Genomic DNA, 19,470 nt, shown 5'->3' on the forward strand with positions numbered 1-19,470 from the left:
GCAGGAAGGTTAGCCAGGTCATGCGAGCCAGCAGAGGCAGACTTCAGGTTTAACAGAAAGCCTTTGCTCTTTGCCCAAAGTACTCCACAGCCTCTCTCTCTCTCCCCGGCTCCCGCCCCACGCCACGTGCTGACACGGCACGATGCTCAAGGAATTTTAAGGATCAGGTAGGAAACTTTTGGAGAGACTAATCTTAGGATGAAGAAATACTTCCTAAATCTTCAGGATGTGGTCAAGACAAAGAAATGCTAGCGCCAACTAGGCTAGGGTTAGGCCCGAATGCCGCTGGCTATCGGGACGACGGCCGAACAAACTCTCAGGCTTTGGACACCCGGAGCAACCCGCAGCGCTGCCCCGGGCGTTCTGGGACGTCCCGCTCGCCGCAGGCCCCGCAGGGCCACGCGCCGGGGCGTGCCTCGCGTGACGCACTTCCGCCCCGCGCTTCCGGCTTAAAGGGAACCCAGACCCTCCTCACAACAACAACAAAACCCGCGCGCTCGACGCCGGCGCCTCGGCTCTCGGCCCCGCCCTCTTGTCACCTGCAGCCGCGTCGGCCGCGCCGGGGCGGCCCTGCTCGGGGGTCAGGTGGAGACCGCGGCCGCGCCCTTCGGCCAACTTCTTCCGCACTTCCACCCGCGCCACCTCGCGAGACTCGGGGCCGACCGTGGCCGCCGCGGCCGAGCATCAGGGAGCGGCTGCCGGGGAGGACGCCCAGCTGGGCTGTGTGTCCAGGGGTCCTGCCCGGGCGCGGAGGGCGGTGGCGGCGGCTCTGCGGCCTCCTCTCAGGTATCCCTTCCCCGAAGGGGCCGCTGTGAGTGGCTCGGCGCCTTCTCCGGCCCGCGCCGCCGGGCCGTCGCGCAGGGGCCTTGTTGCGTTTCAGCTGGGGGTCGTGGCAGGGGCGGGGCGGTGTCCCGGGCGGTGGCGCCCTCAACCCTTCTTCCCTCCCTCCGTTTTCATCGTCTTTTCTCTCTCTCTCTCTCTCCCCCGCCTCCCACCGCAGTCCGGAGCCAGGCGGAACCCGGACCTGGCGGGGAAAACTGCACCCACGGCCCGGCCCCCAGACCCCGCCGCCGAGTTTGTCCAACCTTGTTATCGGCAATGGCCTTCGTATCGCCCGATGCACTAGACTTGGACACGGAATACTAAGAACCCGCTCACTTCCGTCCCCACCCCAGTCGCGCAGGCTGTAACCATCTCGACTCACTTGGGTTTAACTGCTGCTCCTGTCGACTCTATCCGACTTTGGGGACACCATGGACCAAAGTGGGATGGAGATGCCTGTGACCCTCATCATTAAAGCACCGAATCAGAAATACAGTGACCAGACTATTAGCTGCTTCTTGAACTGGACCGTGGGGAAACTAAAATCGCATCTATCCAACGTGTACCCTAGCAAACCAGTAAGTGTCTAAAAACTAGGTTCAGCTGCCCTGCCAGCAGCTTTCCGTGCTGTGCCCGCCCCATCCCCCTGCTCATCCCCTCCTCTCTTGAATCAAATAGATTTCTTTTGGGAGACCGCTAAGCCTCTTGAGTTCTGAGGTTGTATGTGTCTCTTGAGTGTCCGAACCATCATTAATATCTTCCTGGTGACTTTCAGTTAATTAGTAAGAGTGTGCAGAAATATCAAGAGACCTAAGAATTGGCAGGCATGAAAATGGGGCCAATTTCCTTGGACTTAAACGAAGTTATAACCTAAGAGAGAAGGATGTAAGCTTTTTTTTTTTTTTTTTAAGATAAAAGAAGCACTACAACTCACATTAAATAAAGCCTTTGTTGCTTTTTGGTGAAAATTTCATTTTCACCATATAACCCAGAAATTTGTTCAATATTGAAGAGCAGTTGTTTCTTGGAAATACGTGAGCCCTTTAAAAGTTATACTTTCAAGATTAGTAAATATGTTTCAAAAAGCAAAGAGTTATAAGTTGTAGCTTCACTTTCTTCCAGTCCCTGCCCTCCTCTCATTTTTCTCCTGTAGAGGACAAATGGAAATTTCTTTAATTTAGAAGAGAACTGTACTTCCACCCCCACCCCACCATTTGGTGCATCTTTTTACTCCTTTCATATGGCCATATGTAAATCGATATGGCAGTGTTTTCTGTTCTGAATCATATCTGAATATTTCAGAGATAGCAAATAAAACACAGACAAATAGTACAGCTCCATCTGTCCCCAAAGTCAGATTTGAAAGGACATAGTTGGTAATTAACTAGTCACAGACCTGGGAGCAATTTAGAAAAGAAGTGTAATCTAATGTAGAGTATATGAAAGTGAACCTTTCACATTTTTCATTGTATAAATTTTTAATTTCTGTACATGTAGAGTTTAACAATCACTAAACCATGTAGTTAATGAAGAGGCTTAGATTTTTGGATGGGAAATATTTTTAGCATCAGGCATATGTGAGCCTGTGGCATGGATCTGTTGGAAGACAACTATGCTTTCTAGGCTCTCCTTAAATTTTTTAGGCACATAAGTAAGGAAGACATGTGATCTATATTAAGATTACAACTTAGACTGTTTCAGTGTTAGTCTTTAATTTTAGGTTTTAGATTAACCATAGTAATAGGTCAGTTATTGCAAAAACAGAAGGTTTAGAAAAACAGCAGTTAGTTGGCATTAGCTGTGTTTGTCAGGATAAAAATCTATTTAGTAAGAGAAAAAAAAAACCCCACAAAACACCACACTACTTACGGACTTGCATCACACTAATTGGAACTCTTCATTTACTCAGACCTTTTGTTTGCAAGTTAAGATTGACTTAGGGGATAACAATTTATTTTAAAAATTTCTGCTTTATGAAAGATTTCGTATTGAATTTGATTAGTGTTATACCTTCTTGAAGTAAACAGCTTTTCAGAAGTATTGAAACTACTGGATTTCCATAGTACTGTTAATAACATAGCCTGAACACCATTCTCCTGTGCATTCTTGAGCATTTATCTAAGTAGATGCTCAAGGTATGTCCTTATCCATGTGAGAATCTTTTTATTATTTATACTGTTGAACTAAAAGGGACTTGTTGCAATATGATAGACCAAGAGTATAATTTTTCTAAAACTTTTTCTCTTTTAAAAACTATCAGAAGTGAGATGGTGAAACTTGTTTGCCCTTATCTGTCTGCAGAAGCCTGCTTTTGGCAGGAGTTTTGCCACTGCTGCCCTAATCACCAGCGCCTTCATTGCCCATGTATATTAGTCAGCTGCTTGAGGACTAGATGAGTTACAAACCTCTCTCTGCCCCTCCCTCCCAATTAGCCTGCTTCTTGTACACACTGGAGATATTTTTGGGTTCTGTACCAAATAATATGCAACCTTTAATGACCTGCCCTTGTGGCAAACCTAACTTCTTTACTCTTATCGCAAGTCCAAGTGAGTTGTAATAATTTCTAAAGTTCTGGGGAGCGGATGTGGCTCTAGTGGTTGAGCACCTACTTCCCATGAGTGGTCCTGGGTTCAGTTCCTAGTGCCTCTGAAAAACAAAAAAAAAAAAACCCAAGCAGATGGAAAATCATCTCAGGAGAGCTGATTGTGGTTCAGTGGTTGAGCATCAGCTTTCCACATATGAGGTCCTGGGTTCAATCCCTGGCCCCTTGTATCTCAAAAAAAAAAAAAAAGTTCATTTCTAGATTAAGGAGAGTGGGTGAAGTCTGGGGACAGCGTGTATCTGTGTATATATTTTTATAGAATTTCACTGAGAACTTTGTATAGTTATTAGATCTGACAGGTTTACATTCTGCCTATTATATGTGAATTGATGTGAAGTATCACTGTTGAGCAGATCAACTGCTTAATGGCACCCAGAATATTGCCATAGGTAGTCTTCAACAAGTTTATTTTGTGTGGTTGTTATTTAGAACTCAGAACATGTTGCAATATAAATGATAATATAAGGGAAGTTTAGTTCTCAAGACTACCCACAATGACTATGTAATGGTGATTCTGAGTTTGTTTCAAATGCTGGTTGGTGTTTAACAAAGATAATTTCTTATGCCTCTTCTTTGCATATCTGTTTGGTGCAGATGGATGGACATAGAAGCAGAGTAGGGCTCCATTGCCTTGTAAGAGCAGGTTGCATCCCTGCCCCCCATAAGAAGTAGAAATGTAATGACTCTGATCAGGACTTCCCTAATAGTCTCTGATGGGTCAGGAGTAGGCGGAGAGCCCTGGTCCCTGTGGCAGTGGCTTCTAGGAAAATAAATGGCAACTGTGAGAGGGGAAGAATGGATATTTGAAGTTTTCCTTTTAGGATCCTTACAAAGATAGGTCATGTGTGTACATGCTGTTAATAGGATTCTGGCTAAACTCTGCAGTTGTGTGTACAATATGTGGAGATTAATTATGATTAATCCAAATTATGATTAAATTAGTCATAAATAATCTCCACATGGGTATTTTAAATTCACCCCCCTCATCTCCCCCCTCCCCCCCAATAAACCCACAATAGATTTAATCTCTCCCTTCCTCCAAAGCATGCTTTCTTGGACTTTATTTATTTATTTAACTAGGATTTCATTGACCTGACATTTGAATGTCCATATGCAAGGCATGAAGATAATAAATCCTTTACTCTTAATAAAGTTCATTTCTAGTGGGGGATACAGATATGAAAGGAAATAATTGCAGTATTATGTGACTGGTGTTACACAAGAAGAATGTACTATGTGCTTTAGGAGCACGGGAGGAGTCATCTCGAGTGGGGATTGGGGGATTAGGTCGCTCTTTCAGGAAAAGGTTCACAGGACTTTTCAAGTTTTCTTAGAGAATGGATAACAATTTTAAGCAGACAAGATGAGTCGGGATCTTACAGCTTCCTTTTTAAAAAACTATTCAGAGCTAATGTTGCACTGACGAATCTAAATGCTTTATCTTATATTACTTAATATAGGCTAAATAAAAAGATCATAGATCCTTAATGAGCTCTGAATGGCAAGGTATTTTCAGTTAGGAAGTTAAGCAGTTGCCATATTTATAAACATGTTTACAAAGTCATCATTCAAAACTTCGGGTATAGAGTTGAGCTCTCTCGGACTTATAACTTCAAATGGTATTGATAATAGGTTTAGGACTTGGTTTAGGGACTGGGAAGGACAGCAGTTAATATTGATAGTGTATATAGATAATTGAGAGTCATATTCTAAAGTGACATTTGTTGTCAGTTTGTAACTTTAGTTTTTTTGTATCCTGAAATTGATCTGAAGTGTCAAATAGTTACTCTGGAATTTAGGAAATTGCTTCTCAGGGGTGAAGATACCAGTCAAGAAAGCCACTTTTACTTGAGTCTCAGACTTTAATCTTAGCTTAGACATAATTATTAGAATGTTATCCATTCTTTAAGAAAACTTGATATTTGTAAATGTCAAAATAGTTGACCTTAATGTATCAGGTAGACTGGACTATCCTTGAGAAAACTTTAAAAAATATGGCAAAGTCTAATAGGCACCTTTCTCATCTCGTCTTTCTTACTATCTGTTCTTATACACACATAGTAACTATATGGGCCTGACTTACCCTGAATTCAGTTTTGAAGGTGTGCCTTTTTGGTGCTTGCTTGTCTTGGCTTCCCCTTTTTCAGTCTTGGGGTCAAAATGCCTCTTGCTTTTTCAGATTGTTCCTTTGCTTTGAGATTCTGTTAGAATTAAAGGAAGCATGAATGAGAACCAGTTGGTAGGTTCTATTCTGAGAATATAACATTCCATAACCAAACTACAACCCAGAAGGAAGTCTTATTTTCATTACCAGTGGAAATAGCTTGAACGATGTAATTCAAGATTTATATTTCTCTCATTTTTGTAATAACTCTTAATTACCTTAATAAGGAAGTCATCTCTAAAATCTAATAGCATAACCCCCTTAAACTGTTGGTATAAAGGGACTATAATATATACACATAAATAATTTTTGAACTAGTTTTATAAGCCTTTAATAAATGAATTAAAAATGGTTGTCTGTCATGTGGTAATATTGCTCAGATTTTTAAAACCTTTTTTGAACAAAGGTTACTATTAAATTGAATGTGAAGATTGATGAAAACCAGACTAAGTTAAAAGTATTGAATGAGTCCTGACTGAAGTTTGTTTCATTACTTTAACTCCACCGTAGACTTCTATGAAGATAATGTTTTACCAGATCAGGTATCAATGCTTTTTAAAATAGAAGTTTTCTAGAACTTTGAGGCTAAGTTTCACTCCTTTGTGTAATAAATAAATACTGATTTGATTGTCTGGAAAGGTTTTATTTAATTGTCACATTTGGTGTTTGGATTTTAAACCACTTTTTAATAAGTAGTTGCCATATATACTAGGCATTCTACTAAGTACTTTGTATCCTTTATCACATTTATTCCTCATAGACACCCTGTGATGCAAGTTTTGTTATTAGCTCTATTTTACAGATGAGGCTTAGTGATTTTTTTGCCTAAGACCATAGAACTGTAAGTAATGGAACTAGAATTTGAACCCATGTTGGTCTGACTTGAAAGCCTACGCCCTTAACCATTACTATTCACATTATATGTAGTTGTTGTATATATAATACGAAAAACGGCCCTTAGAGACCTGGCCAACTCAGTTTTATACTAGCAAACTGAAAAGAGGCAATTGAAATATAAAAAGAGTTGTATTTGTTTAGATGATTTGTCATGTAAAGGCTACTGATTAATGAGTGGATAACATAACTTTAACACTAATCAGCTTTGGGTGCAGTTATTTCTGTTTATTCTGATAAACTACAGGGAAGTTTTGGGTACTTTTATTTTTTTTTGGTTGGGGGGTAGGTACTAGGGATTGAACCTGAGATCCCTTACATGCAAAGCAGGTGCTCAAACACTGGACTACATCCACTCAATAAGTTTTGGGGTCATAATATCTTTATTTTTATTTTTTTTAAAGATTTATTTTATTTATTTCTCTTCCCTTCCCTCCCCCCCTGCTCCCGCCCCCACCCCAGTTGTCTTTTTCTCTGTGTCCATTTGCTTTGTGTTCTTCTCTGCTTCTGTTGTTGTCAGCAGCACGGGAATCTGTGTTTCTTTTTGTTGCATCATCTTGTTATGTCAGCTCTGCGTGTGTGTGGCGCCATTCCTGGGCAGGCTGCACTTTCTTTCGTGCTGGGCAGCTCTCCTTATGGGGCGCACTCCTTGTACGTGGGGCTCCCTTACGTGGGGGACACCCCTGCATAGCAGGGCACTCCTTGCGCACATCAGCACTGCGCATGGGCCAGCTCCACACAGGTCAGGGAGGGCCGGGATTTGAACCGTATACCTCCCATGTGGTAGACAGATGCCCTAACCACTAATCATAATATCTTAAGACCTCAAAGCACCTTGACTTTGCCTTAGCTTTGCATGTCTGTGATAGTTCATCATATGAAACATAACAGTCATGTATTCTGGTATTCTCTATTGTATATACATCTGATTGATGAATGGCCTATGAGTGGAAGCAGCTAGACAGGGAATGTCCCTGTGGAGTTCCAGAAAACATTATTCTTTAAGCTTCTGTATGCTGGTTTTATTTACTGACACTGCACGGAGATAAGGAGTAAAGGCAGTTTGTGTAAACCAGGCTTTTGTTTTTACAGTGTTTCTAAATTTCCTGAGGCTTTAGATTGGGTATCTTTAATGAGAGATGGATGAGAAATGTATTCCAGTACAAATTCACAGAATTTATTTCCTACAGAAACTATATTTTGTGTGCCTCCTGGGAACCATCTCTTTAAAGCTATTTTTAACGTTTGTGACTGAACTATATGAGTACTGAAATCTTACTAGTGTCAAAGAGCTTGGGTTTTAGTTCTTTACAGTCACTTGTAAATTGAAGATTACTTTTACTGAGCTATTAGCATGCTAGATATTTTTAAATTAGCATGTGAAATTGACTTGATGATACCATGGTTGGGCATACTAGAACATGATTTTTTAAGCCATGTATGCGAGTCCCATTTAGTCCTTGACACAGTCATACCAACCAGATGACTTTGAAATATAAAAGCATTGTTGGTTTTGTAAACTCATTTGTCAACTCTTGTGAATATTTTATTTTATTTATTTTTTAAAAAAATTTATTTATTCTCTCTCCTTCCCCCCCACCTCAGTTGTCTGTTCTCTGTGTCCATTTGCTGCGTGTTCTTGTTTTTGTCCACTTCTGTTGTTGTCAGTGGCATGGGAATCTGTGTTTCTTTTTGTTGCGTCATCTTGTTGTGTCAGCTCTCCATGTGTGCGGCACCATTCCTGGGCAGGCTGTACTTTCTTTCGCGCTGGGTGGCTCTTCTTACGGGGCTCACTCCTTGCGCGTGGGGCTCCCCTGCGCGGGGAAACCCCTGCGTGGCACGGCACTCCTTGCGCGCATCAGCACTGTGCATGGGCCAGCTCCACACAGGTCAGGGAGGCCGGGGTTTGAACCACGGACCTCCCATGTGGTAGATGGACGCCCTATCCAAAGTCCGCCTCCCGTGAATATTTTAAATGCATTAAGGTTGTATAATATTTACTTATTTTGAATATTCAATTAAACATTAAAGAGTCAGATACTTAAGATAATGGAATATGTAAACATTTTAAAAGAAAAAAAGACTTTCCCCCAGATTAGGATTTATTTTTCCGTATTTTACTAGCAGGTAAGCAATGCTCATTTTGGTTCTTAGCAATGTCTGTTAGATGGGTAACAAGACCTTTTTTTTGGGTACCTGCTTATTTGGAATGGTGTAATTCTGCCATCATTCTAATTTGGTAATTTGTCCAACTCTTCTCTACCGTATTTCAACAGGCTTCATTTAGGGTGGAGCAGTGGAGGTATGAGAAGATTATCATTTTGAAGGTGTACCTGATAGGACTTGCTGACTATTGAATTGTAGGGTATGGGAAAGAGGAGTCAAGGTTAAGCCCAAGGTTTTTGGCTTGAGCAAGAGGAAGAATAGTGTTGTTAACAGAAATGGTCAAGTATGTTTATAAATATGTTAATCTGGTGTAGCCAGTATCTTATCAGTGTAAATTTATAATTGACAGTTTAATAGTACTTTATTTTAGATTTGCCAATCCTATGTTTTCTGAATGTTTTGTTTAAAAGGTACTGTGTAATTTTCTTTTTTCTTTTCCTTTTCCTTTTCCTTCCTTTTTCTTTTCTGCTCTGCCTTGCTCCTGCTCTGTTCTTGCTCTGCTCTGTTCTTTCTGAAATTTACTGTGTTAAGCCATTGAGATCTTGGGGTTTGTTATACCAGCAATAACTTTGCTTTCCCCAACCAATACAGAAATGGTCTTTTCAGTTGGGGTTAAAGATACTGTTGTTACAAGCAGGTTTGGACAAATAAAATTGCATCCTTTTACAAATCATGTTGAATTTGAATTGAGATCTCAAAATCTATACTTTTTCTAATGCCATAGATTCCAATACCAAAATAACTAGTTAAAAAAATTCATTCAGTTGATCATTGTGCTGTTTGTTGTTAATATCTAACTGGTTTGCTTGATATTTAAATTAAATTAATTGGTTTTAAGTTGAAGAGTTTGTTTTTCAAAGATTTATTTGTGTCCCCACCCCCACTCCATTGTTTGCTCTGTGTCCATTCAATGTGCGTACTTCTGTATCAGCTTGTCTTCTCTCTGGGTGGCACTGGGAACCAATCCCAGGACCTTTTGGAGTGGGAGAGAGGTGCTCAATTGCTTTCGCCACCTCAGCTCCCTGGTCTGTTGTGTCTCTCCCTGTTGCTTCTCTGTGTTTCTTTTTGTTGTGTCATCTTGCTGTGTCAGCACTCCGCTCCCGCCAGCTTACCAGCCAGCACTCTGCGCGGGCCCGCTCTCTGCTCAGGCTAGCTTACCATGTGAGCCCAATCGCTTGAGCCATATCGGTTTCCCAAGAGTTTTTAGTGATAGAACATTTTTCAGGCCTTCTTTCCTAATTTAGGGACATGAACAATGTATTTTTTCCTGTTTTCCAACTACTGTGAAATTAAAAGAATTCCTTTTCTTTTTAGAACTTCAGCTTATTTGAAAGCATTTGAATATTCAATGTAAAGTAGCAATTGCAATATAATTCATGTACCATAAAAATTTCCCCTTTAGAGTATACAACTCGTTTGTTTTTAGTATTTTACAAAGTTGTGTGAGCATCACCATTTCAGAACATTTTTATCACCCCAAAAATAAACCCCATATTCCTTAGCAGTCACTCCTCAGTCTCCTTCCTCTTAACTCCTGGTAATCAGTAATCTACTTTTTGTCTTTATAGATTTGGATGTTCTGGATATAACATATAAATGATATCATAGAATATGTGGCTTTTTTTTCAGGTTTCTTTATCTTAGCATAATGCTTTCAAGGTTCATCCATGTTATAGCTTGTACTTCATTCCTTTTTTTGAATAATATTCCATTGTATGGATATACCACATTTTGTGTAGGCACTCATCATTTGATAGACATTTGTGTTTCTACTTTTGGGCTATTATGAATACTGCTGCTTTGTACTTTTGGGTATGAGTTTGTGTGGACATAGGTTTTCAACTTTCTTGGGTATGTACCTGCAGTGGAACTTGTTATATTCTCAGTTATAGGGTAAGTCTGTGTTTAACTAAACTGCCAAACTGTTTTCCACAGAGGCTGCATTATTATACATCCCACCAGCACTGTGTGAGGGTTTGGATTTCTCCATAGCCTCGTCAATACTTGTTTTTGTTTCATGTATTTCATTGGGTGCCTTGTAATTTTGTTACATTATTGTATTCTGCTTTTCTGAAAATTGATATTCCTTGCTATAGAGAGATAAAACCGTTTATTAGATGTTAAGCACTAATATAAAGAAATGTTAATACCAAGATACTAGCTATGTTATTAATCCTTCATAGTAATCTGCTAGTATCAGTATCATGTACAGAAATGAAGCACGTGACGTAAGTACCAGCAAAGTGTTTTAAATTAGTGTTGTGATTAATAGGCTGAATATTTCATTTCTGTTATTAATGATTACATGTAAAATAACTGATAAAATGAACTTCAAATAAGTTGGGTCTTCCAAATTTATGTATGCAGCCAGTTCTGGACTTGACACTTCATTTCACAAATTTTCATTCAGCTCTTACTCTGGGAATGTAGTGCTAGGCTCTGGGAATGTAGTGATGAACAAGACAGATACAGACCCTGTGTTCTTGACACTCATATTCCACTTAGAGAAATTAACATGTTTACGTAATTATAGATTGTGGTTTGTGTTGTGAGGGAAATAAACAAGGTGTGCTGTGAAGGGATTACTTTAAGTAGTGTAGTCAGAAAAGACTTTTGAGGAGGTGATTTTTAAGCTGATAACTAAAAGATGATTAAGAGTCAGCCATGCAGGGGCTGGGAAAGAATACTGTAGACAGGATGTCTGAATGGGGAAAGAGCTTGACATATTTGAGGATCCTAATAATTGCCAGTTTCGCTAATGAGTGAGGAGGAAAGAATAGGATCCAAGGAGGTTGGAGTGAGACAGAAACCAGATGAGACAGGGTTGTCTGGTCATGGTATAGAATTAGAATTAAATCCATTAAAGAGTGACAAGATTGATTTATGTTTTTAAGAAATCACTTTATCTGCTGATTGTAGAATGAAAGTGGAAAGAACAGTTAAGAGGTTATTGCAGAAGCCCAGGGAAGAGATGATGGTTTGGATTAGGGTAATGGCAGTGGAAAGGGAGAGAAATGGACCTATCTGAGACTTCTGGAGATAGAGTCTTTAGGATTTGCTGACGGATTAGATATGGGAGACAAGGTGAGAGAAGAACAAATCAAGGTTAATGCCAAGGCTTTTGTCGTACACAGTTGATGGCATGTCATGACCAGAAGGGGAAGAAATAGGAGGAAAGACTTTAGAGATGGGAATTGAGATCCACTGTAGATGTTTCATGTTTGAGTTGCCTCTAGGCCATCTGTAGGTGTCACATACCTATCTGTTAAACCTTTGGATATTTGGGTCTAGGTATGAGGGAGAAAGAGGGATAGAGAGACAAGTATAGAACTTATCTGAAGAACCCTGGCTTTTAGAATTGGGCACAAGATGGAAAATTGAGCAAAGGACCCTGAAGGAGTAATGACCAGTGATAAGAATGAAATGTGCACATGGTTCCTGATGGGTTTGCTAAACCTCCATCTCTTTTTCTAGAGGTACAAATAATAAAGGTCATTGCTGCTTTCCTTTTCTTTGCAAATGTCGGAACCTTTTGCTAGGTGCTATTGGGTCTTTTCCTCTTGCTGCTGAGAGACTTCTTTATCCATTGCCCAGTCTTTCTGTTCATTGGGCGTAGGCTTTAAAAATGTTGGATTTGGGGATAAGGGATTACTAGTCTTTCTGTGGGCTACTAGTAGTAATTACTTCATTAGGCTGTATTTTAGGTTAAAAAGGTTTTATGTGTTAGCTTTCAAACAGTGTTTATTGGGATGGGTTTGTCAAACTGGGACCCATAATTTTAGGACTATGAATTATCAAAATCTTTAATTTTATATTTTTATCTTGATTTAAAAATTATCATTATAGTTAATCAGGATGATCACTTTATAGATATCATGATATTTCATTGCCTGTGGTTTACTTTATTGCAGGGTTTCTTAAGCGTAGGTGGTCTCTGGAGTCTGTAATGTTTCAGTTTGACTGACAGTGCCCTGTATTGCTTCTATGACAGATTTGTTTTAAACCTATCTACTAATGAATTATGGGGGGAAAAAAACTTTTTAAGTTAAATTGTCAATATTCTTTATTTTTTAAAAGATCTATTTATTTCTCCCCACCCCTTATTTGCATTTGCTGTGTCCTTTTGTTGTGTGCCAGTCTTCTCTTTCGAGAAGGCACTGGGAACCAAACCTGCGCCCTCCCATGTGGGAGGGAGGTGCCTAATCGCCTGAGCCACCTCTGCTCCCTACTTTTGTTGTGTCTCTCATTATTTTTCCTCACTGTCTCTTGGTTGCATCATCATCTTGCGTCAGCTTGCCATCTTGTCACATCATCTTGCCATCTTGCTCGTCTTCTCCAGGAAGCACTGGGAACTGAACCTAGACCTCCCATGTGGTAGGTGGGAACTTAGATTCCTGAGCCACATCCGCTTCCCTTCTTGATAGGTGTGTTATCAGTAGTCCCAGATACTGAGTGTTCCAGCATAATTTTATTTCCCATCCTCTTTATAAGTGATACTTGGCTTACAGTATCTGATTAATTCCATTACCCTTATAGCTTAGTGGAAAATAGAGGTTACCCGTGCAAGAAGCAGATACATATATATTTTTACATGTAAAAGTAGTTGGTAAACAATAGGTCCTGTCACTAAAAATCAGAAGTTAAATACTTATGTTTTGGACATGGAATTCTTTTTACCAGCATGGATATATTTTTCTCTTTGTGTAGAGAAAGTAAAATTAGTTAAAAGATTTGCTTTTGTTATTTATAACTGTCATTTTAAACTGAAACTTGAAAATTGTTCTAATGTGACTTGGGGCTTTAATTTTTAGTTGTTAAAAGTGATAGGACCCCCCTCCCCCAGTAAAAATAAAAATAAATGTGATAGCCTTTGCGGCGGCTTTAACTAAACCTATTTTAGCAGCTTCTTAATCATGCTGTTATACATAGTGAATGCCCACAGCCTGATGTTATTCATATAACCTTTCAAAAATTTCACATAATCTCTCTTCAGATTTTCTTGAGCCTGAATGATGGAGGAGGAGCAGGTACCTAATGCTCACAAAATGCTCATTATTTGTTATGCTCTGTTCTAAGCAGTTTATGTGCATTTTTATTGTGAAAATCCAGCCCTGTGAGATAGATATTGTTATTGCTTTCATTTTACAGATGAGAAAACCAAGGCACGTGGTGGTAAGAACAACCACAAATTTCTTAACTTCTCTACACCTACTATATCTCTGCCATGTTCTTCTATTACTTGATGAATTGGTTAAGCCCACCTCTCCATACAGGGTCCCATCCTTATTTTAGATAAGGGATGGAACAAAATTCTGTATTTTCTGTCCTGCATCATCATTTTTTCCTTTCTACTGGATTACTCTTATTGGCATAAAAATCGTTGTTTTTCTGTTCTTCAACTAACCCGCCAACAAAAAAATAGACCCCCAATCCTACTTTCCTTCTAGCTCTTGCCCTACTTCCTTCCTTCCCCCTAGCAAAAATTTTTTTTATAAGTTTTATTCTTTGGGGGGGGGAGGGGCACATTCATTGCATTTGGTGAATACATTTGGGAGCAGTGCTGCACTGCATGGATTATAATTTACATTGTAGTATACACTCTCCCCCAGTACTTTCAGTATGTTATGGCAGGATATATAATATCCAGCTTCTGCCCTTGCAATATCATTTAGGACAACTCCAAGTCCCAAAAATGTCCCCCCATCACATCTCTTCTTCCCTCTGCCTGCCTTCAGCAACTACCATGTCCACTTTCTCCACATCAATGCTACAGTTTCTTCCATTACTAGTCACAATAATTCTGTTATAAATTGTATTAATATATATTCACTGTATCTATACTCTTCTCCTTTTGGCTTAAAGTCTTTCCAATTAGTTTGTACCCTACCACTTCACCAGGTTGTTTTATCAAGATCACTAGTGGTCTCCCCTTTGCAGGATGTTGTAAGGGAATAGAGAGATAAATAGAATCTTGTAATAAAAAAACCTGGAAACTCTCGCGTATCCATTAATAAACAGTAGTACTTCCACAGAGTGGCACATTATGTGTATGTAAAAAGGATTGGGTTATAAAAATGTTCTTTCATAAATTTTAACAAATTCTTATCACTAATGCATGGTGTTAATAATAGGGTGGTATATGAGAACTCTATTTTATGCATGATTTTTTTTTTCTTTTGTAAATCTAGATCTTCTCTAATTAAAAAAAAATGGCACAGGGCTAACTTGAAGGGACTTCTACTGACCAAAGATGGTATAATTTTGAGCATCAAAAAAAAAAAAAAAAGGGCAATGTATTGAAAAAATAGAAAATTCCACAAGTTTATAATGATACTTAAAAAAGCAGAACAAAACTCATGGGTCACTTTTGAAGGTTGGAAAATTATAATAGGAAAGAATTGAGCATTTCCTGCTTTTCCTGTACAGACTGGGTAACAGTCTATATAGTTGATGAGAGAGAGAACGTTCTTTTAGAAGAATCACATCTAATAAACACATAAGGAGTGATGGAATTAGGAAATAACAATTTTCCATCCCTAATGAAGGAATGGATCTAGATAATTGGATTTAGTAATACAGTGAAATTTATTTTTTTAGGTACTGGGGCCTGGGATTGAACCCGGGACCTCTTATGTGGGAAGCTCAGCTCAACTGCTGAGCCATATTGGCTCCCTTGAGTTGGTTTTTCATTTTGTTTGTTGTTTTTTTTTTTTTTTGTTGTTGTTGTTTTTTTAGGAGGTACTGGGAACCAAACCTGGGACCTCCCCTGTGGGAAGGAGGCACTCAACCGCTTGAGCCATATCTGCTCCCATAAGGTAGATTTCTGATGAGGAATTTTATAAGGAATGGATCAACCTGAAGATAACTGAACCCACTGATTGATCTTAATTCACTACAAGTAGATCAACTGATCTACCTGTGCTGACAGTGTGATCCAACAGGAAGTAAACAGCACTATTATACAGTACTCTTTATCAAACAAAAAGCATTTTAATCTAACCAACCCTCTAGATCTAAGTACATTAAATGGTTACTAGAGGAATTTGTTTACCATACCAGGATGATACAGTTAGCCAAATTCAGACTTGGAAATCTATGAGGAAACAACATGGTTTCCTTAACAAATATCATGGAAAATATTAAAAGGGACTAAAAACCGTTAAAGATTAAAAGACATACAACCCAATTCTGTGAGCGAATTTTGTTTAGATTCTGATTCAGACAAACCATTTGTAAAAAGACATTTTTGAGTGGGTTAGGGTTGGGATTAGGGTTAGGGAAAAGTTGAACTGCAATGGTATTGCATAATAATTATTTATTTTGTTGAATGTGATAACATTGTGATTACTTTAAAAACTATCTTAAATATATATACTAAATTATTACAGATAAAAATAAATGATGTATGATATTTGCTTTAAAATATTCTTCTCCAAACAACAACAACACAAAAACAACAAAAGAAATGGGAGGTAGATGTAATAAGAATAGTAGAATGTTGATAATTGTTGAAGCTGGATACTTGGAGTTCTTGGAAAGTTTCTCAACCTACTGACCTTGGTACTTTTGACTTTTTGGTAATTTTGATAATTCTTTTGTTTTTGGAACCTGGGGCTTCATTATATTCTTCTCTCTACTTTGTATATGTTTGAGAGTTGTTTCACTAAAGTAAAAACAAAAATTATAAAGAATTAAATATGCAAAAGGGTAATATAACTTTAATAATTATAGAAGTATCTATTAAATTTTTGGTGAAAAAATAGTTTGTGACTTTAGTTAGTATGTAGTATTAAGTAGTTAGATGAAGTATTAAGTACATTTGGAAATATATAAGGCATTAGATAATTCATTTTGTCTAGGGATGAAATCAGTCATTATCTACTTAGTATTTAACATGCATTTATATAATTTATCATCTAGTGTCTTACTCAGTATTTATATATTGACTGAAGTTTTAAATCTTGTTATATATATATTTGAAAAACTCTTTAGTCATATTTGGTTGTTTGTACATAGAAATTTGTACACCAGCATTTTAGGAATGGTATACTGAAAAATGTTTCCAGGAGAAGGGTGGTTTTTGCTTAGCAGTTAAGTATCTTGGAATCATAACTATTCCTTTTCCTTGGTCTTTGGTATCTAGGATCCCTGAACCAGAGGTCTCACTCAGTATGACAGTTTCTATGTTTCTATTTTGGTTGTGTTTAATATTAGACCATTTTTTGGTAGCTATGTTGAATATATAGTCTGTCTAAAAATTGTTATAGTTGTGGCTTGGATTTGATATATTAAAATTGTTGATATAGATAATATTTAATTGTTTCAATAGAAATCAAGGGACATTTGGCTGTTTCTCAGTTATGAAACAGCCATAACTTGTTACGTCTACCTCCCATTTCTTTTGTTGTTTTTTTGTTGTTGTTGTTTGGAGAAGAATATTTTAAATCTGAACCATACATGCAAATGCTGTAATTTTAAATATTTTAATGCTAGCAGGTTGAGCACTTAGCAGACTTATTATAAATACAAATTATGACAGAGACAACTAGAACTTATTACCTTTTCTGGATTGCATATCAAGATGACAACTGACTCTCCATGCAAACTTAGTTGACTTTTCTTTAGTCTTGTAATTTTTAAAAATGAACAAAGATATTCTTGAGAATATCAGGAATAATAAAAACTAGAGTAGTTACCTAAAATTGTAACTAAATCCAAATGGTTCTCTAGTTAAAGTCAGTAAATTGTTCTGCATGATGTTAGTTAAGAAGAAAATAAATTTTATGTGTTAATTTTAAATACTGACTTTTAAAATACAAAACAATGCAAAATAACTCTGGTAACCTTGAAATGTTATCTCATGATTGATATTAATAGGCCTCATTTATAGCCTTGAAGGTTTTTAATGATAGTCATATGCCTTATAGCTGAAAAGATAAACTTCCAATTTACCTTTCTCTCCCCAAAATATTTTTTGTTAATTATCTGTTGTTTATTATATTTGTAATAGATATGCTGCCATTTGTTGAGCTCTTAAATGTTCTTAAGTAGAGTTTGGAAAAACAAAAATTCTTAAAGTATATGTCAGTTTTCTGCTTATTTGTGCCCTAAAGAGAGTTTTATTTTATCTGTATTTAAGCATGTTATTCCCAGCCTTCAATTTTTATAATTAGAAAAAGTTGAATTCTTCTCTTTGTCCCATTTCTTAGTTGACTAAGGATCAGAGATTGGTGTATTCGGGCAGACTGCTTCCTGATCATCTGCAGCTGAAAGACATTCTCAGAAAAGTAAGCTTTTCTATCACTGTTTGATAATGATACATTCAGAGTATGAAAGGAGATACGGTCTAAAGTTTTAGTTCAGTTTTTAGCCATTTAAAATCAACCCTTTTGGGTAGCATAGTAGTTAAAGATAAATTTGAAAGTAAAGAACAGAATGGTAGATTCTGATTAGTTCAGGTAACAGTTTTGTATAGCCATTGGAAAACTAAATCTGAAAAAGGATTATGTATTTGCATTAGGTATTTGTCATCTTTTGCAAGAACACACAATTGACTTGTCAGTAGCACAGGAGTAGTGGTAAGGGTTTTCATTGATACCAATTTCTCCTCTAAATACTCCTTTGACCCAACAGCATGATTTTCTTTTTTTTAGGTACTGGGGGCCGGGGATTAAATCCAGGACCTCATGTGTGGGAAGCTGGCATATAACCACTGAGCCATATCGGCTTTCCTAAGTTGGTTTTTTTTTTGCTTGTTTTTTTTTTTTCCAGGAGGCACTGAAAACTGAACCAGAGACCTCCCGTGAGAGAGGTGGGTGCTCAACCACTTGAGCCCATCTGCTCCCCTGATGTTTTAATATGGGTAACTTGGGTTAGGAGTCTAATTGCAGTTCAACTTGCAGTATGCAAACTTTGAACACTGTGACAGCTTGGCTAATAGTTATTTTAATGGCAGTTTTTAGTTTGTATTCATTTGTGGAATTTGCTATTAGAACCTTTCTGCATTTGAAATGCTGCTTTTTGTTTTTTGAGTATAGTAGAATTGAATTGAAAGTTTTTTATGTTTTGCCTTGTCTTTGACTTAAATCTTAAAAATGTTTTTCTGGATATTATCTGGTTTAGAAGATCTGTATCAGTCTCCTCTTTGTTTATGGTTGTCTGTAGGAAAGTTTCAAAAGTCTTACACCAGTTTTTTTTTTCTGAAGTAAAATTTATGCACAATGAAATGCACAAATCTTAAGTGTAATTTTGCTGATTTTTGGCAAATGTATACACCTACGTAACCACACCTTTATTAAGGTATAGAATATTACAGTTACCCCAGAAAGATCCCTTTTATCCTTCCCAGTCAGTTTCCACCCTTACTCTACCCTCAGATGCAATTGATGGTTGTTATAACATTTGAGACAATACTGTGACACAGAAATGAGACTTTTTTTTTTTTTTTTTAAAAGATTTATTTATTTATTTAATTCCCCCCCTCCCCCGGTTGTCTGTTCTTGGTGTCTATTTGCTGCGTCTTGTTTCTTTGTCCGCTTCTGTTGTCGTCAGCCGCACGGGAAGTGTGGGCGGCGCCATTCCTGGGCAGGCTGCTCTTTCTTTCACGCTGGGCGGCTTTCCTCACGGGCGCACTCCTTGCGCGTGGGGCTCCCCCACGCGGGGGACACCCTTGCGTGGGGCGGCACTCCTTGCGCGCATCAGCACTGCGCATGGCCAGCTCCACACGGGTCAAGGAGGCCCGGGGTTTGAACCGCGGACCTCCCATGTGGTAGACGGACGCCCTAACCACCAGGCCAAAGTCCGTTTCCCCAGAAATGAGACT

At 38.4% G+C, this 19,470-nt stretch overlaps 1 protein-coding gene across 3 annotated transcripts in view; it reads left to right on the forward strand.

Annotated features, from left to right (window-relative positions):
- Positions 1–425: 425 nt before the first annotated feature.
- HERPUD2 (HERPUD family member 2) overlaps positions 426–19,470 on the forward strand; it is a 56,696-nt gene continuing 37,651 nt past the window's right edge. Inside the window, exons 1-3 of one of the 3 annotated variants that reach the window (XM_004457117.5) lie at positions 426–786; positions 1,001–1,400; positions 17,858–17,935. In XM_004457117.5, coding sequence (XP_004457174.2) covers positions 1,254–1,400; positions 17,858–17,935 — 225 coding nt within the window. In that variant the 5' untranslated portion in view covers positions 426–786; positions 1,001–1,253. The remainder of the gene's footprint in view (positions 787–1,000; positions 1,401–17,857; positions 17,936–19,470) is intronic. The other 2 variants (XM_004457118.5, XM_012524640.4) reach the window with 2 other exon arrangements.

The sequence above is a fragment of the Dasypus novemcinctus genome, chromosome 5 (genome assembly GCF_030445035.2).
Source record: "Dasypus novemcinctus isolate mDasNov1 chromosome 5, mDasNov1.1.hap2, whole genome shotgun sequence".
Classification (NCBI taxonomy): domain Eukaryota; kingdom Metazoa; phylum Chordata; class Mammalia; order Cingulata; family Dasypodidae; genus Dasypus; species Dasypus novemcinctus.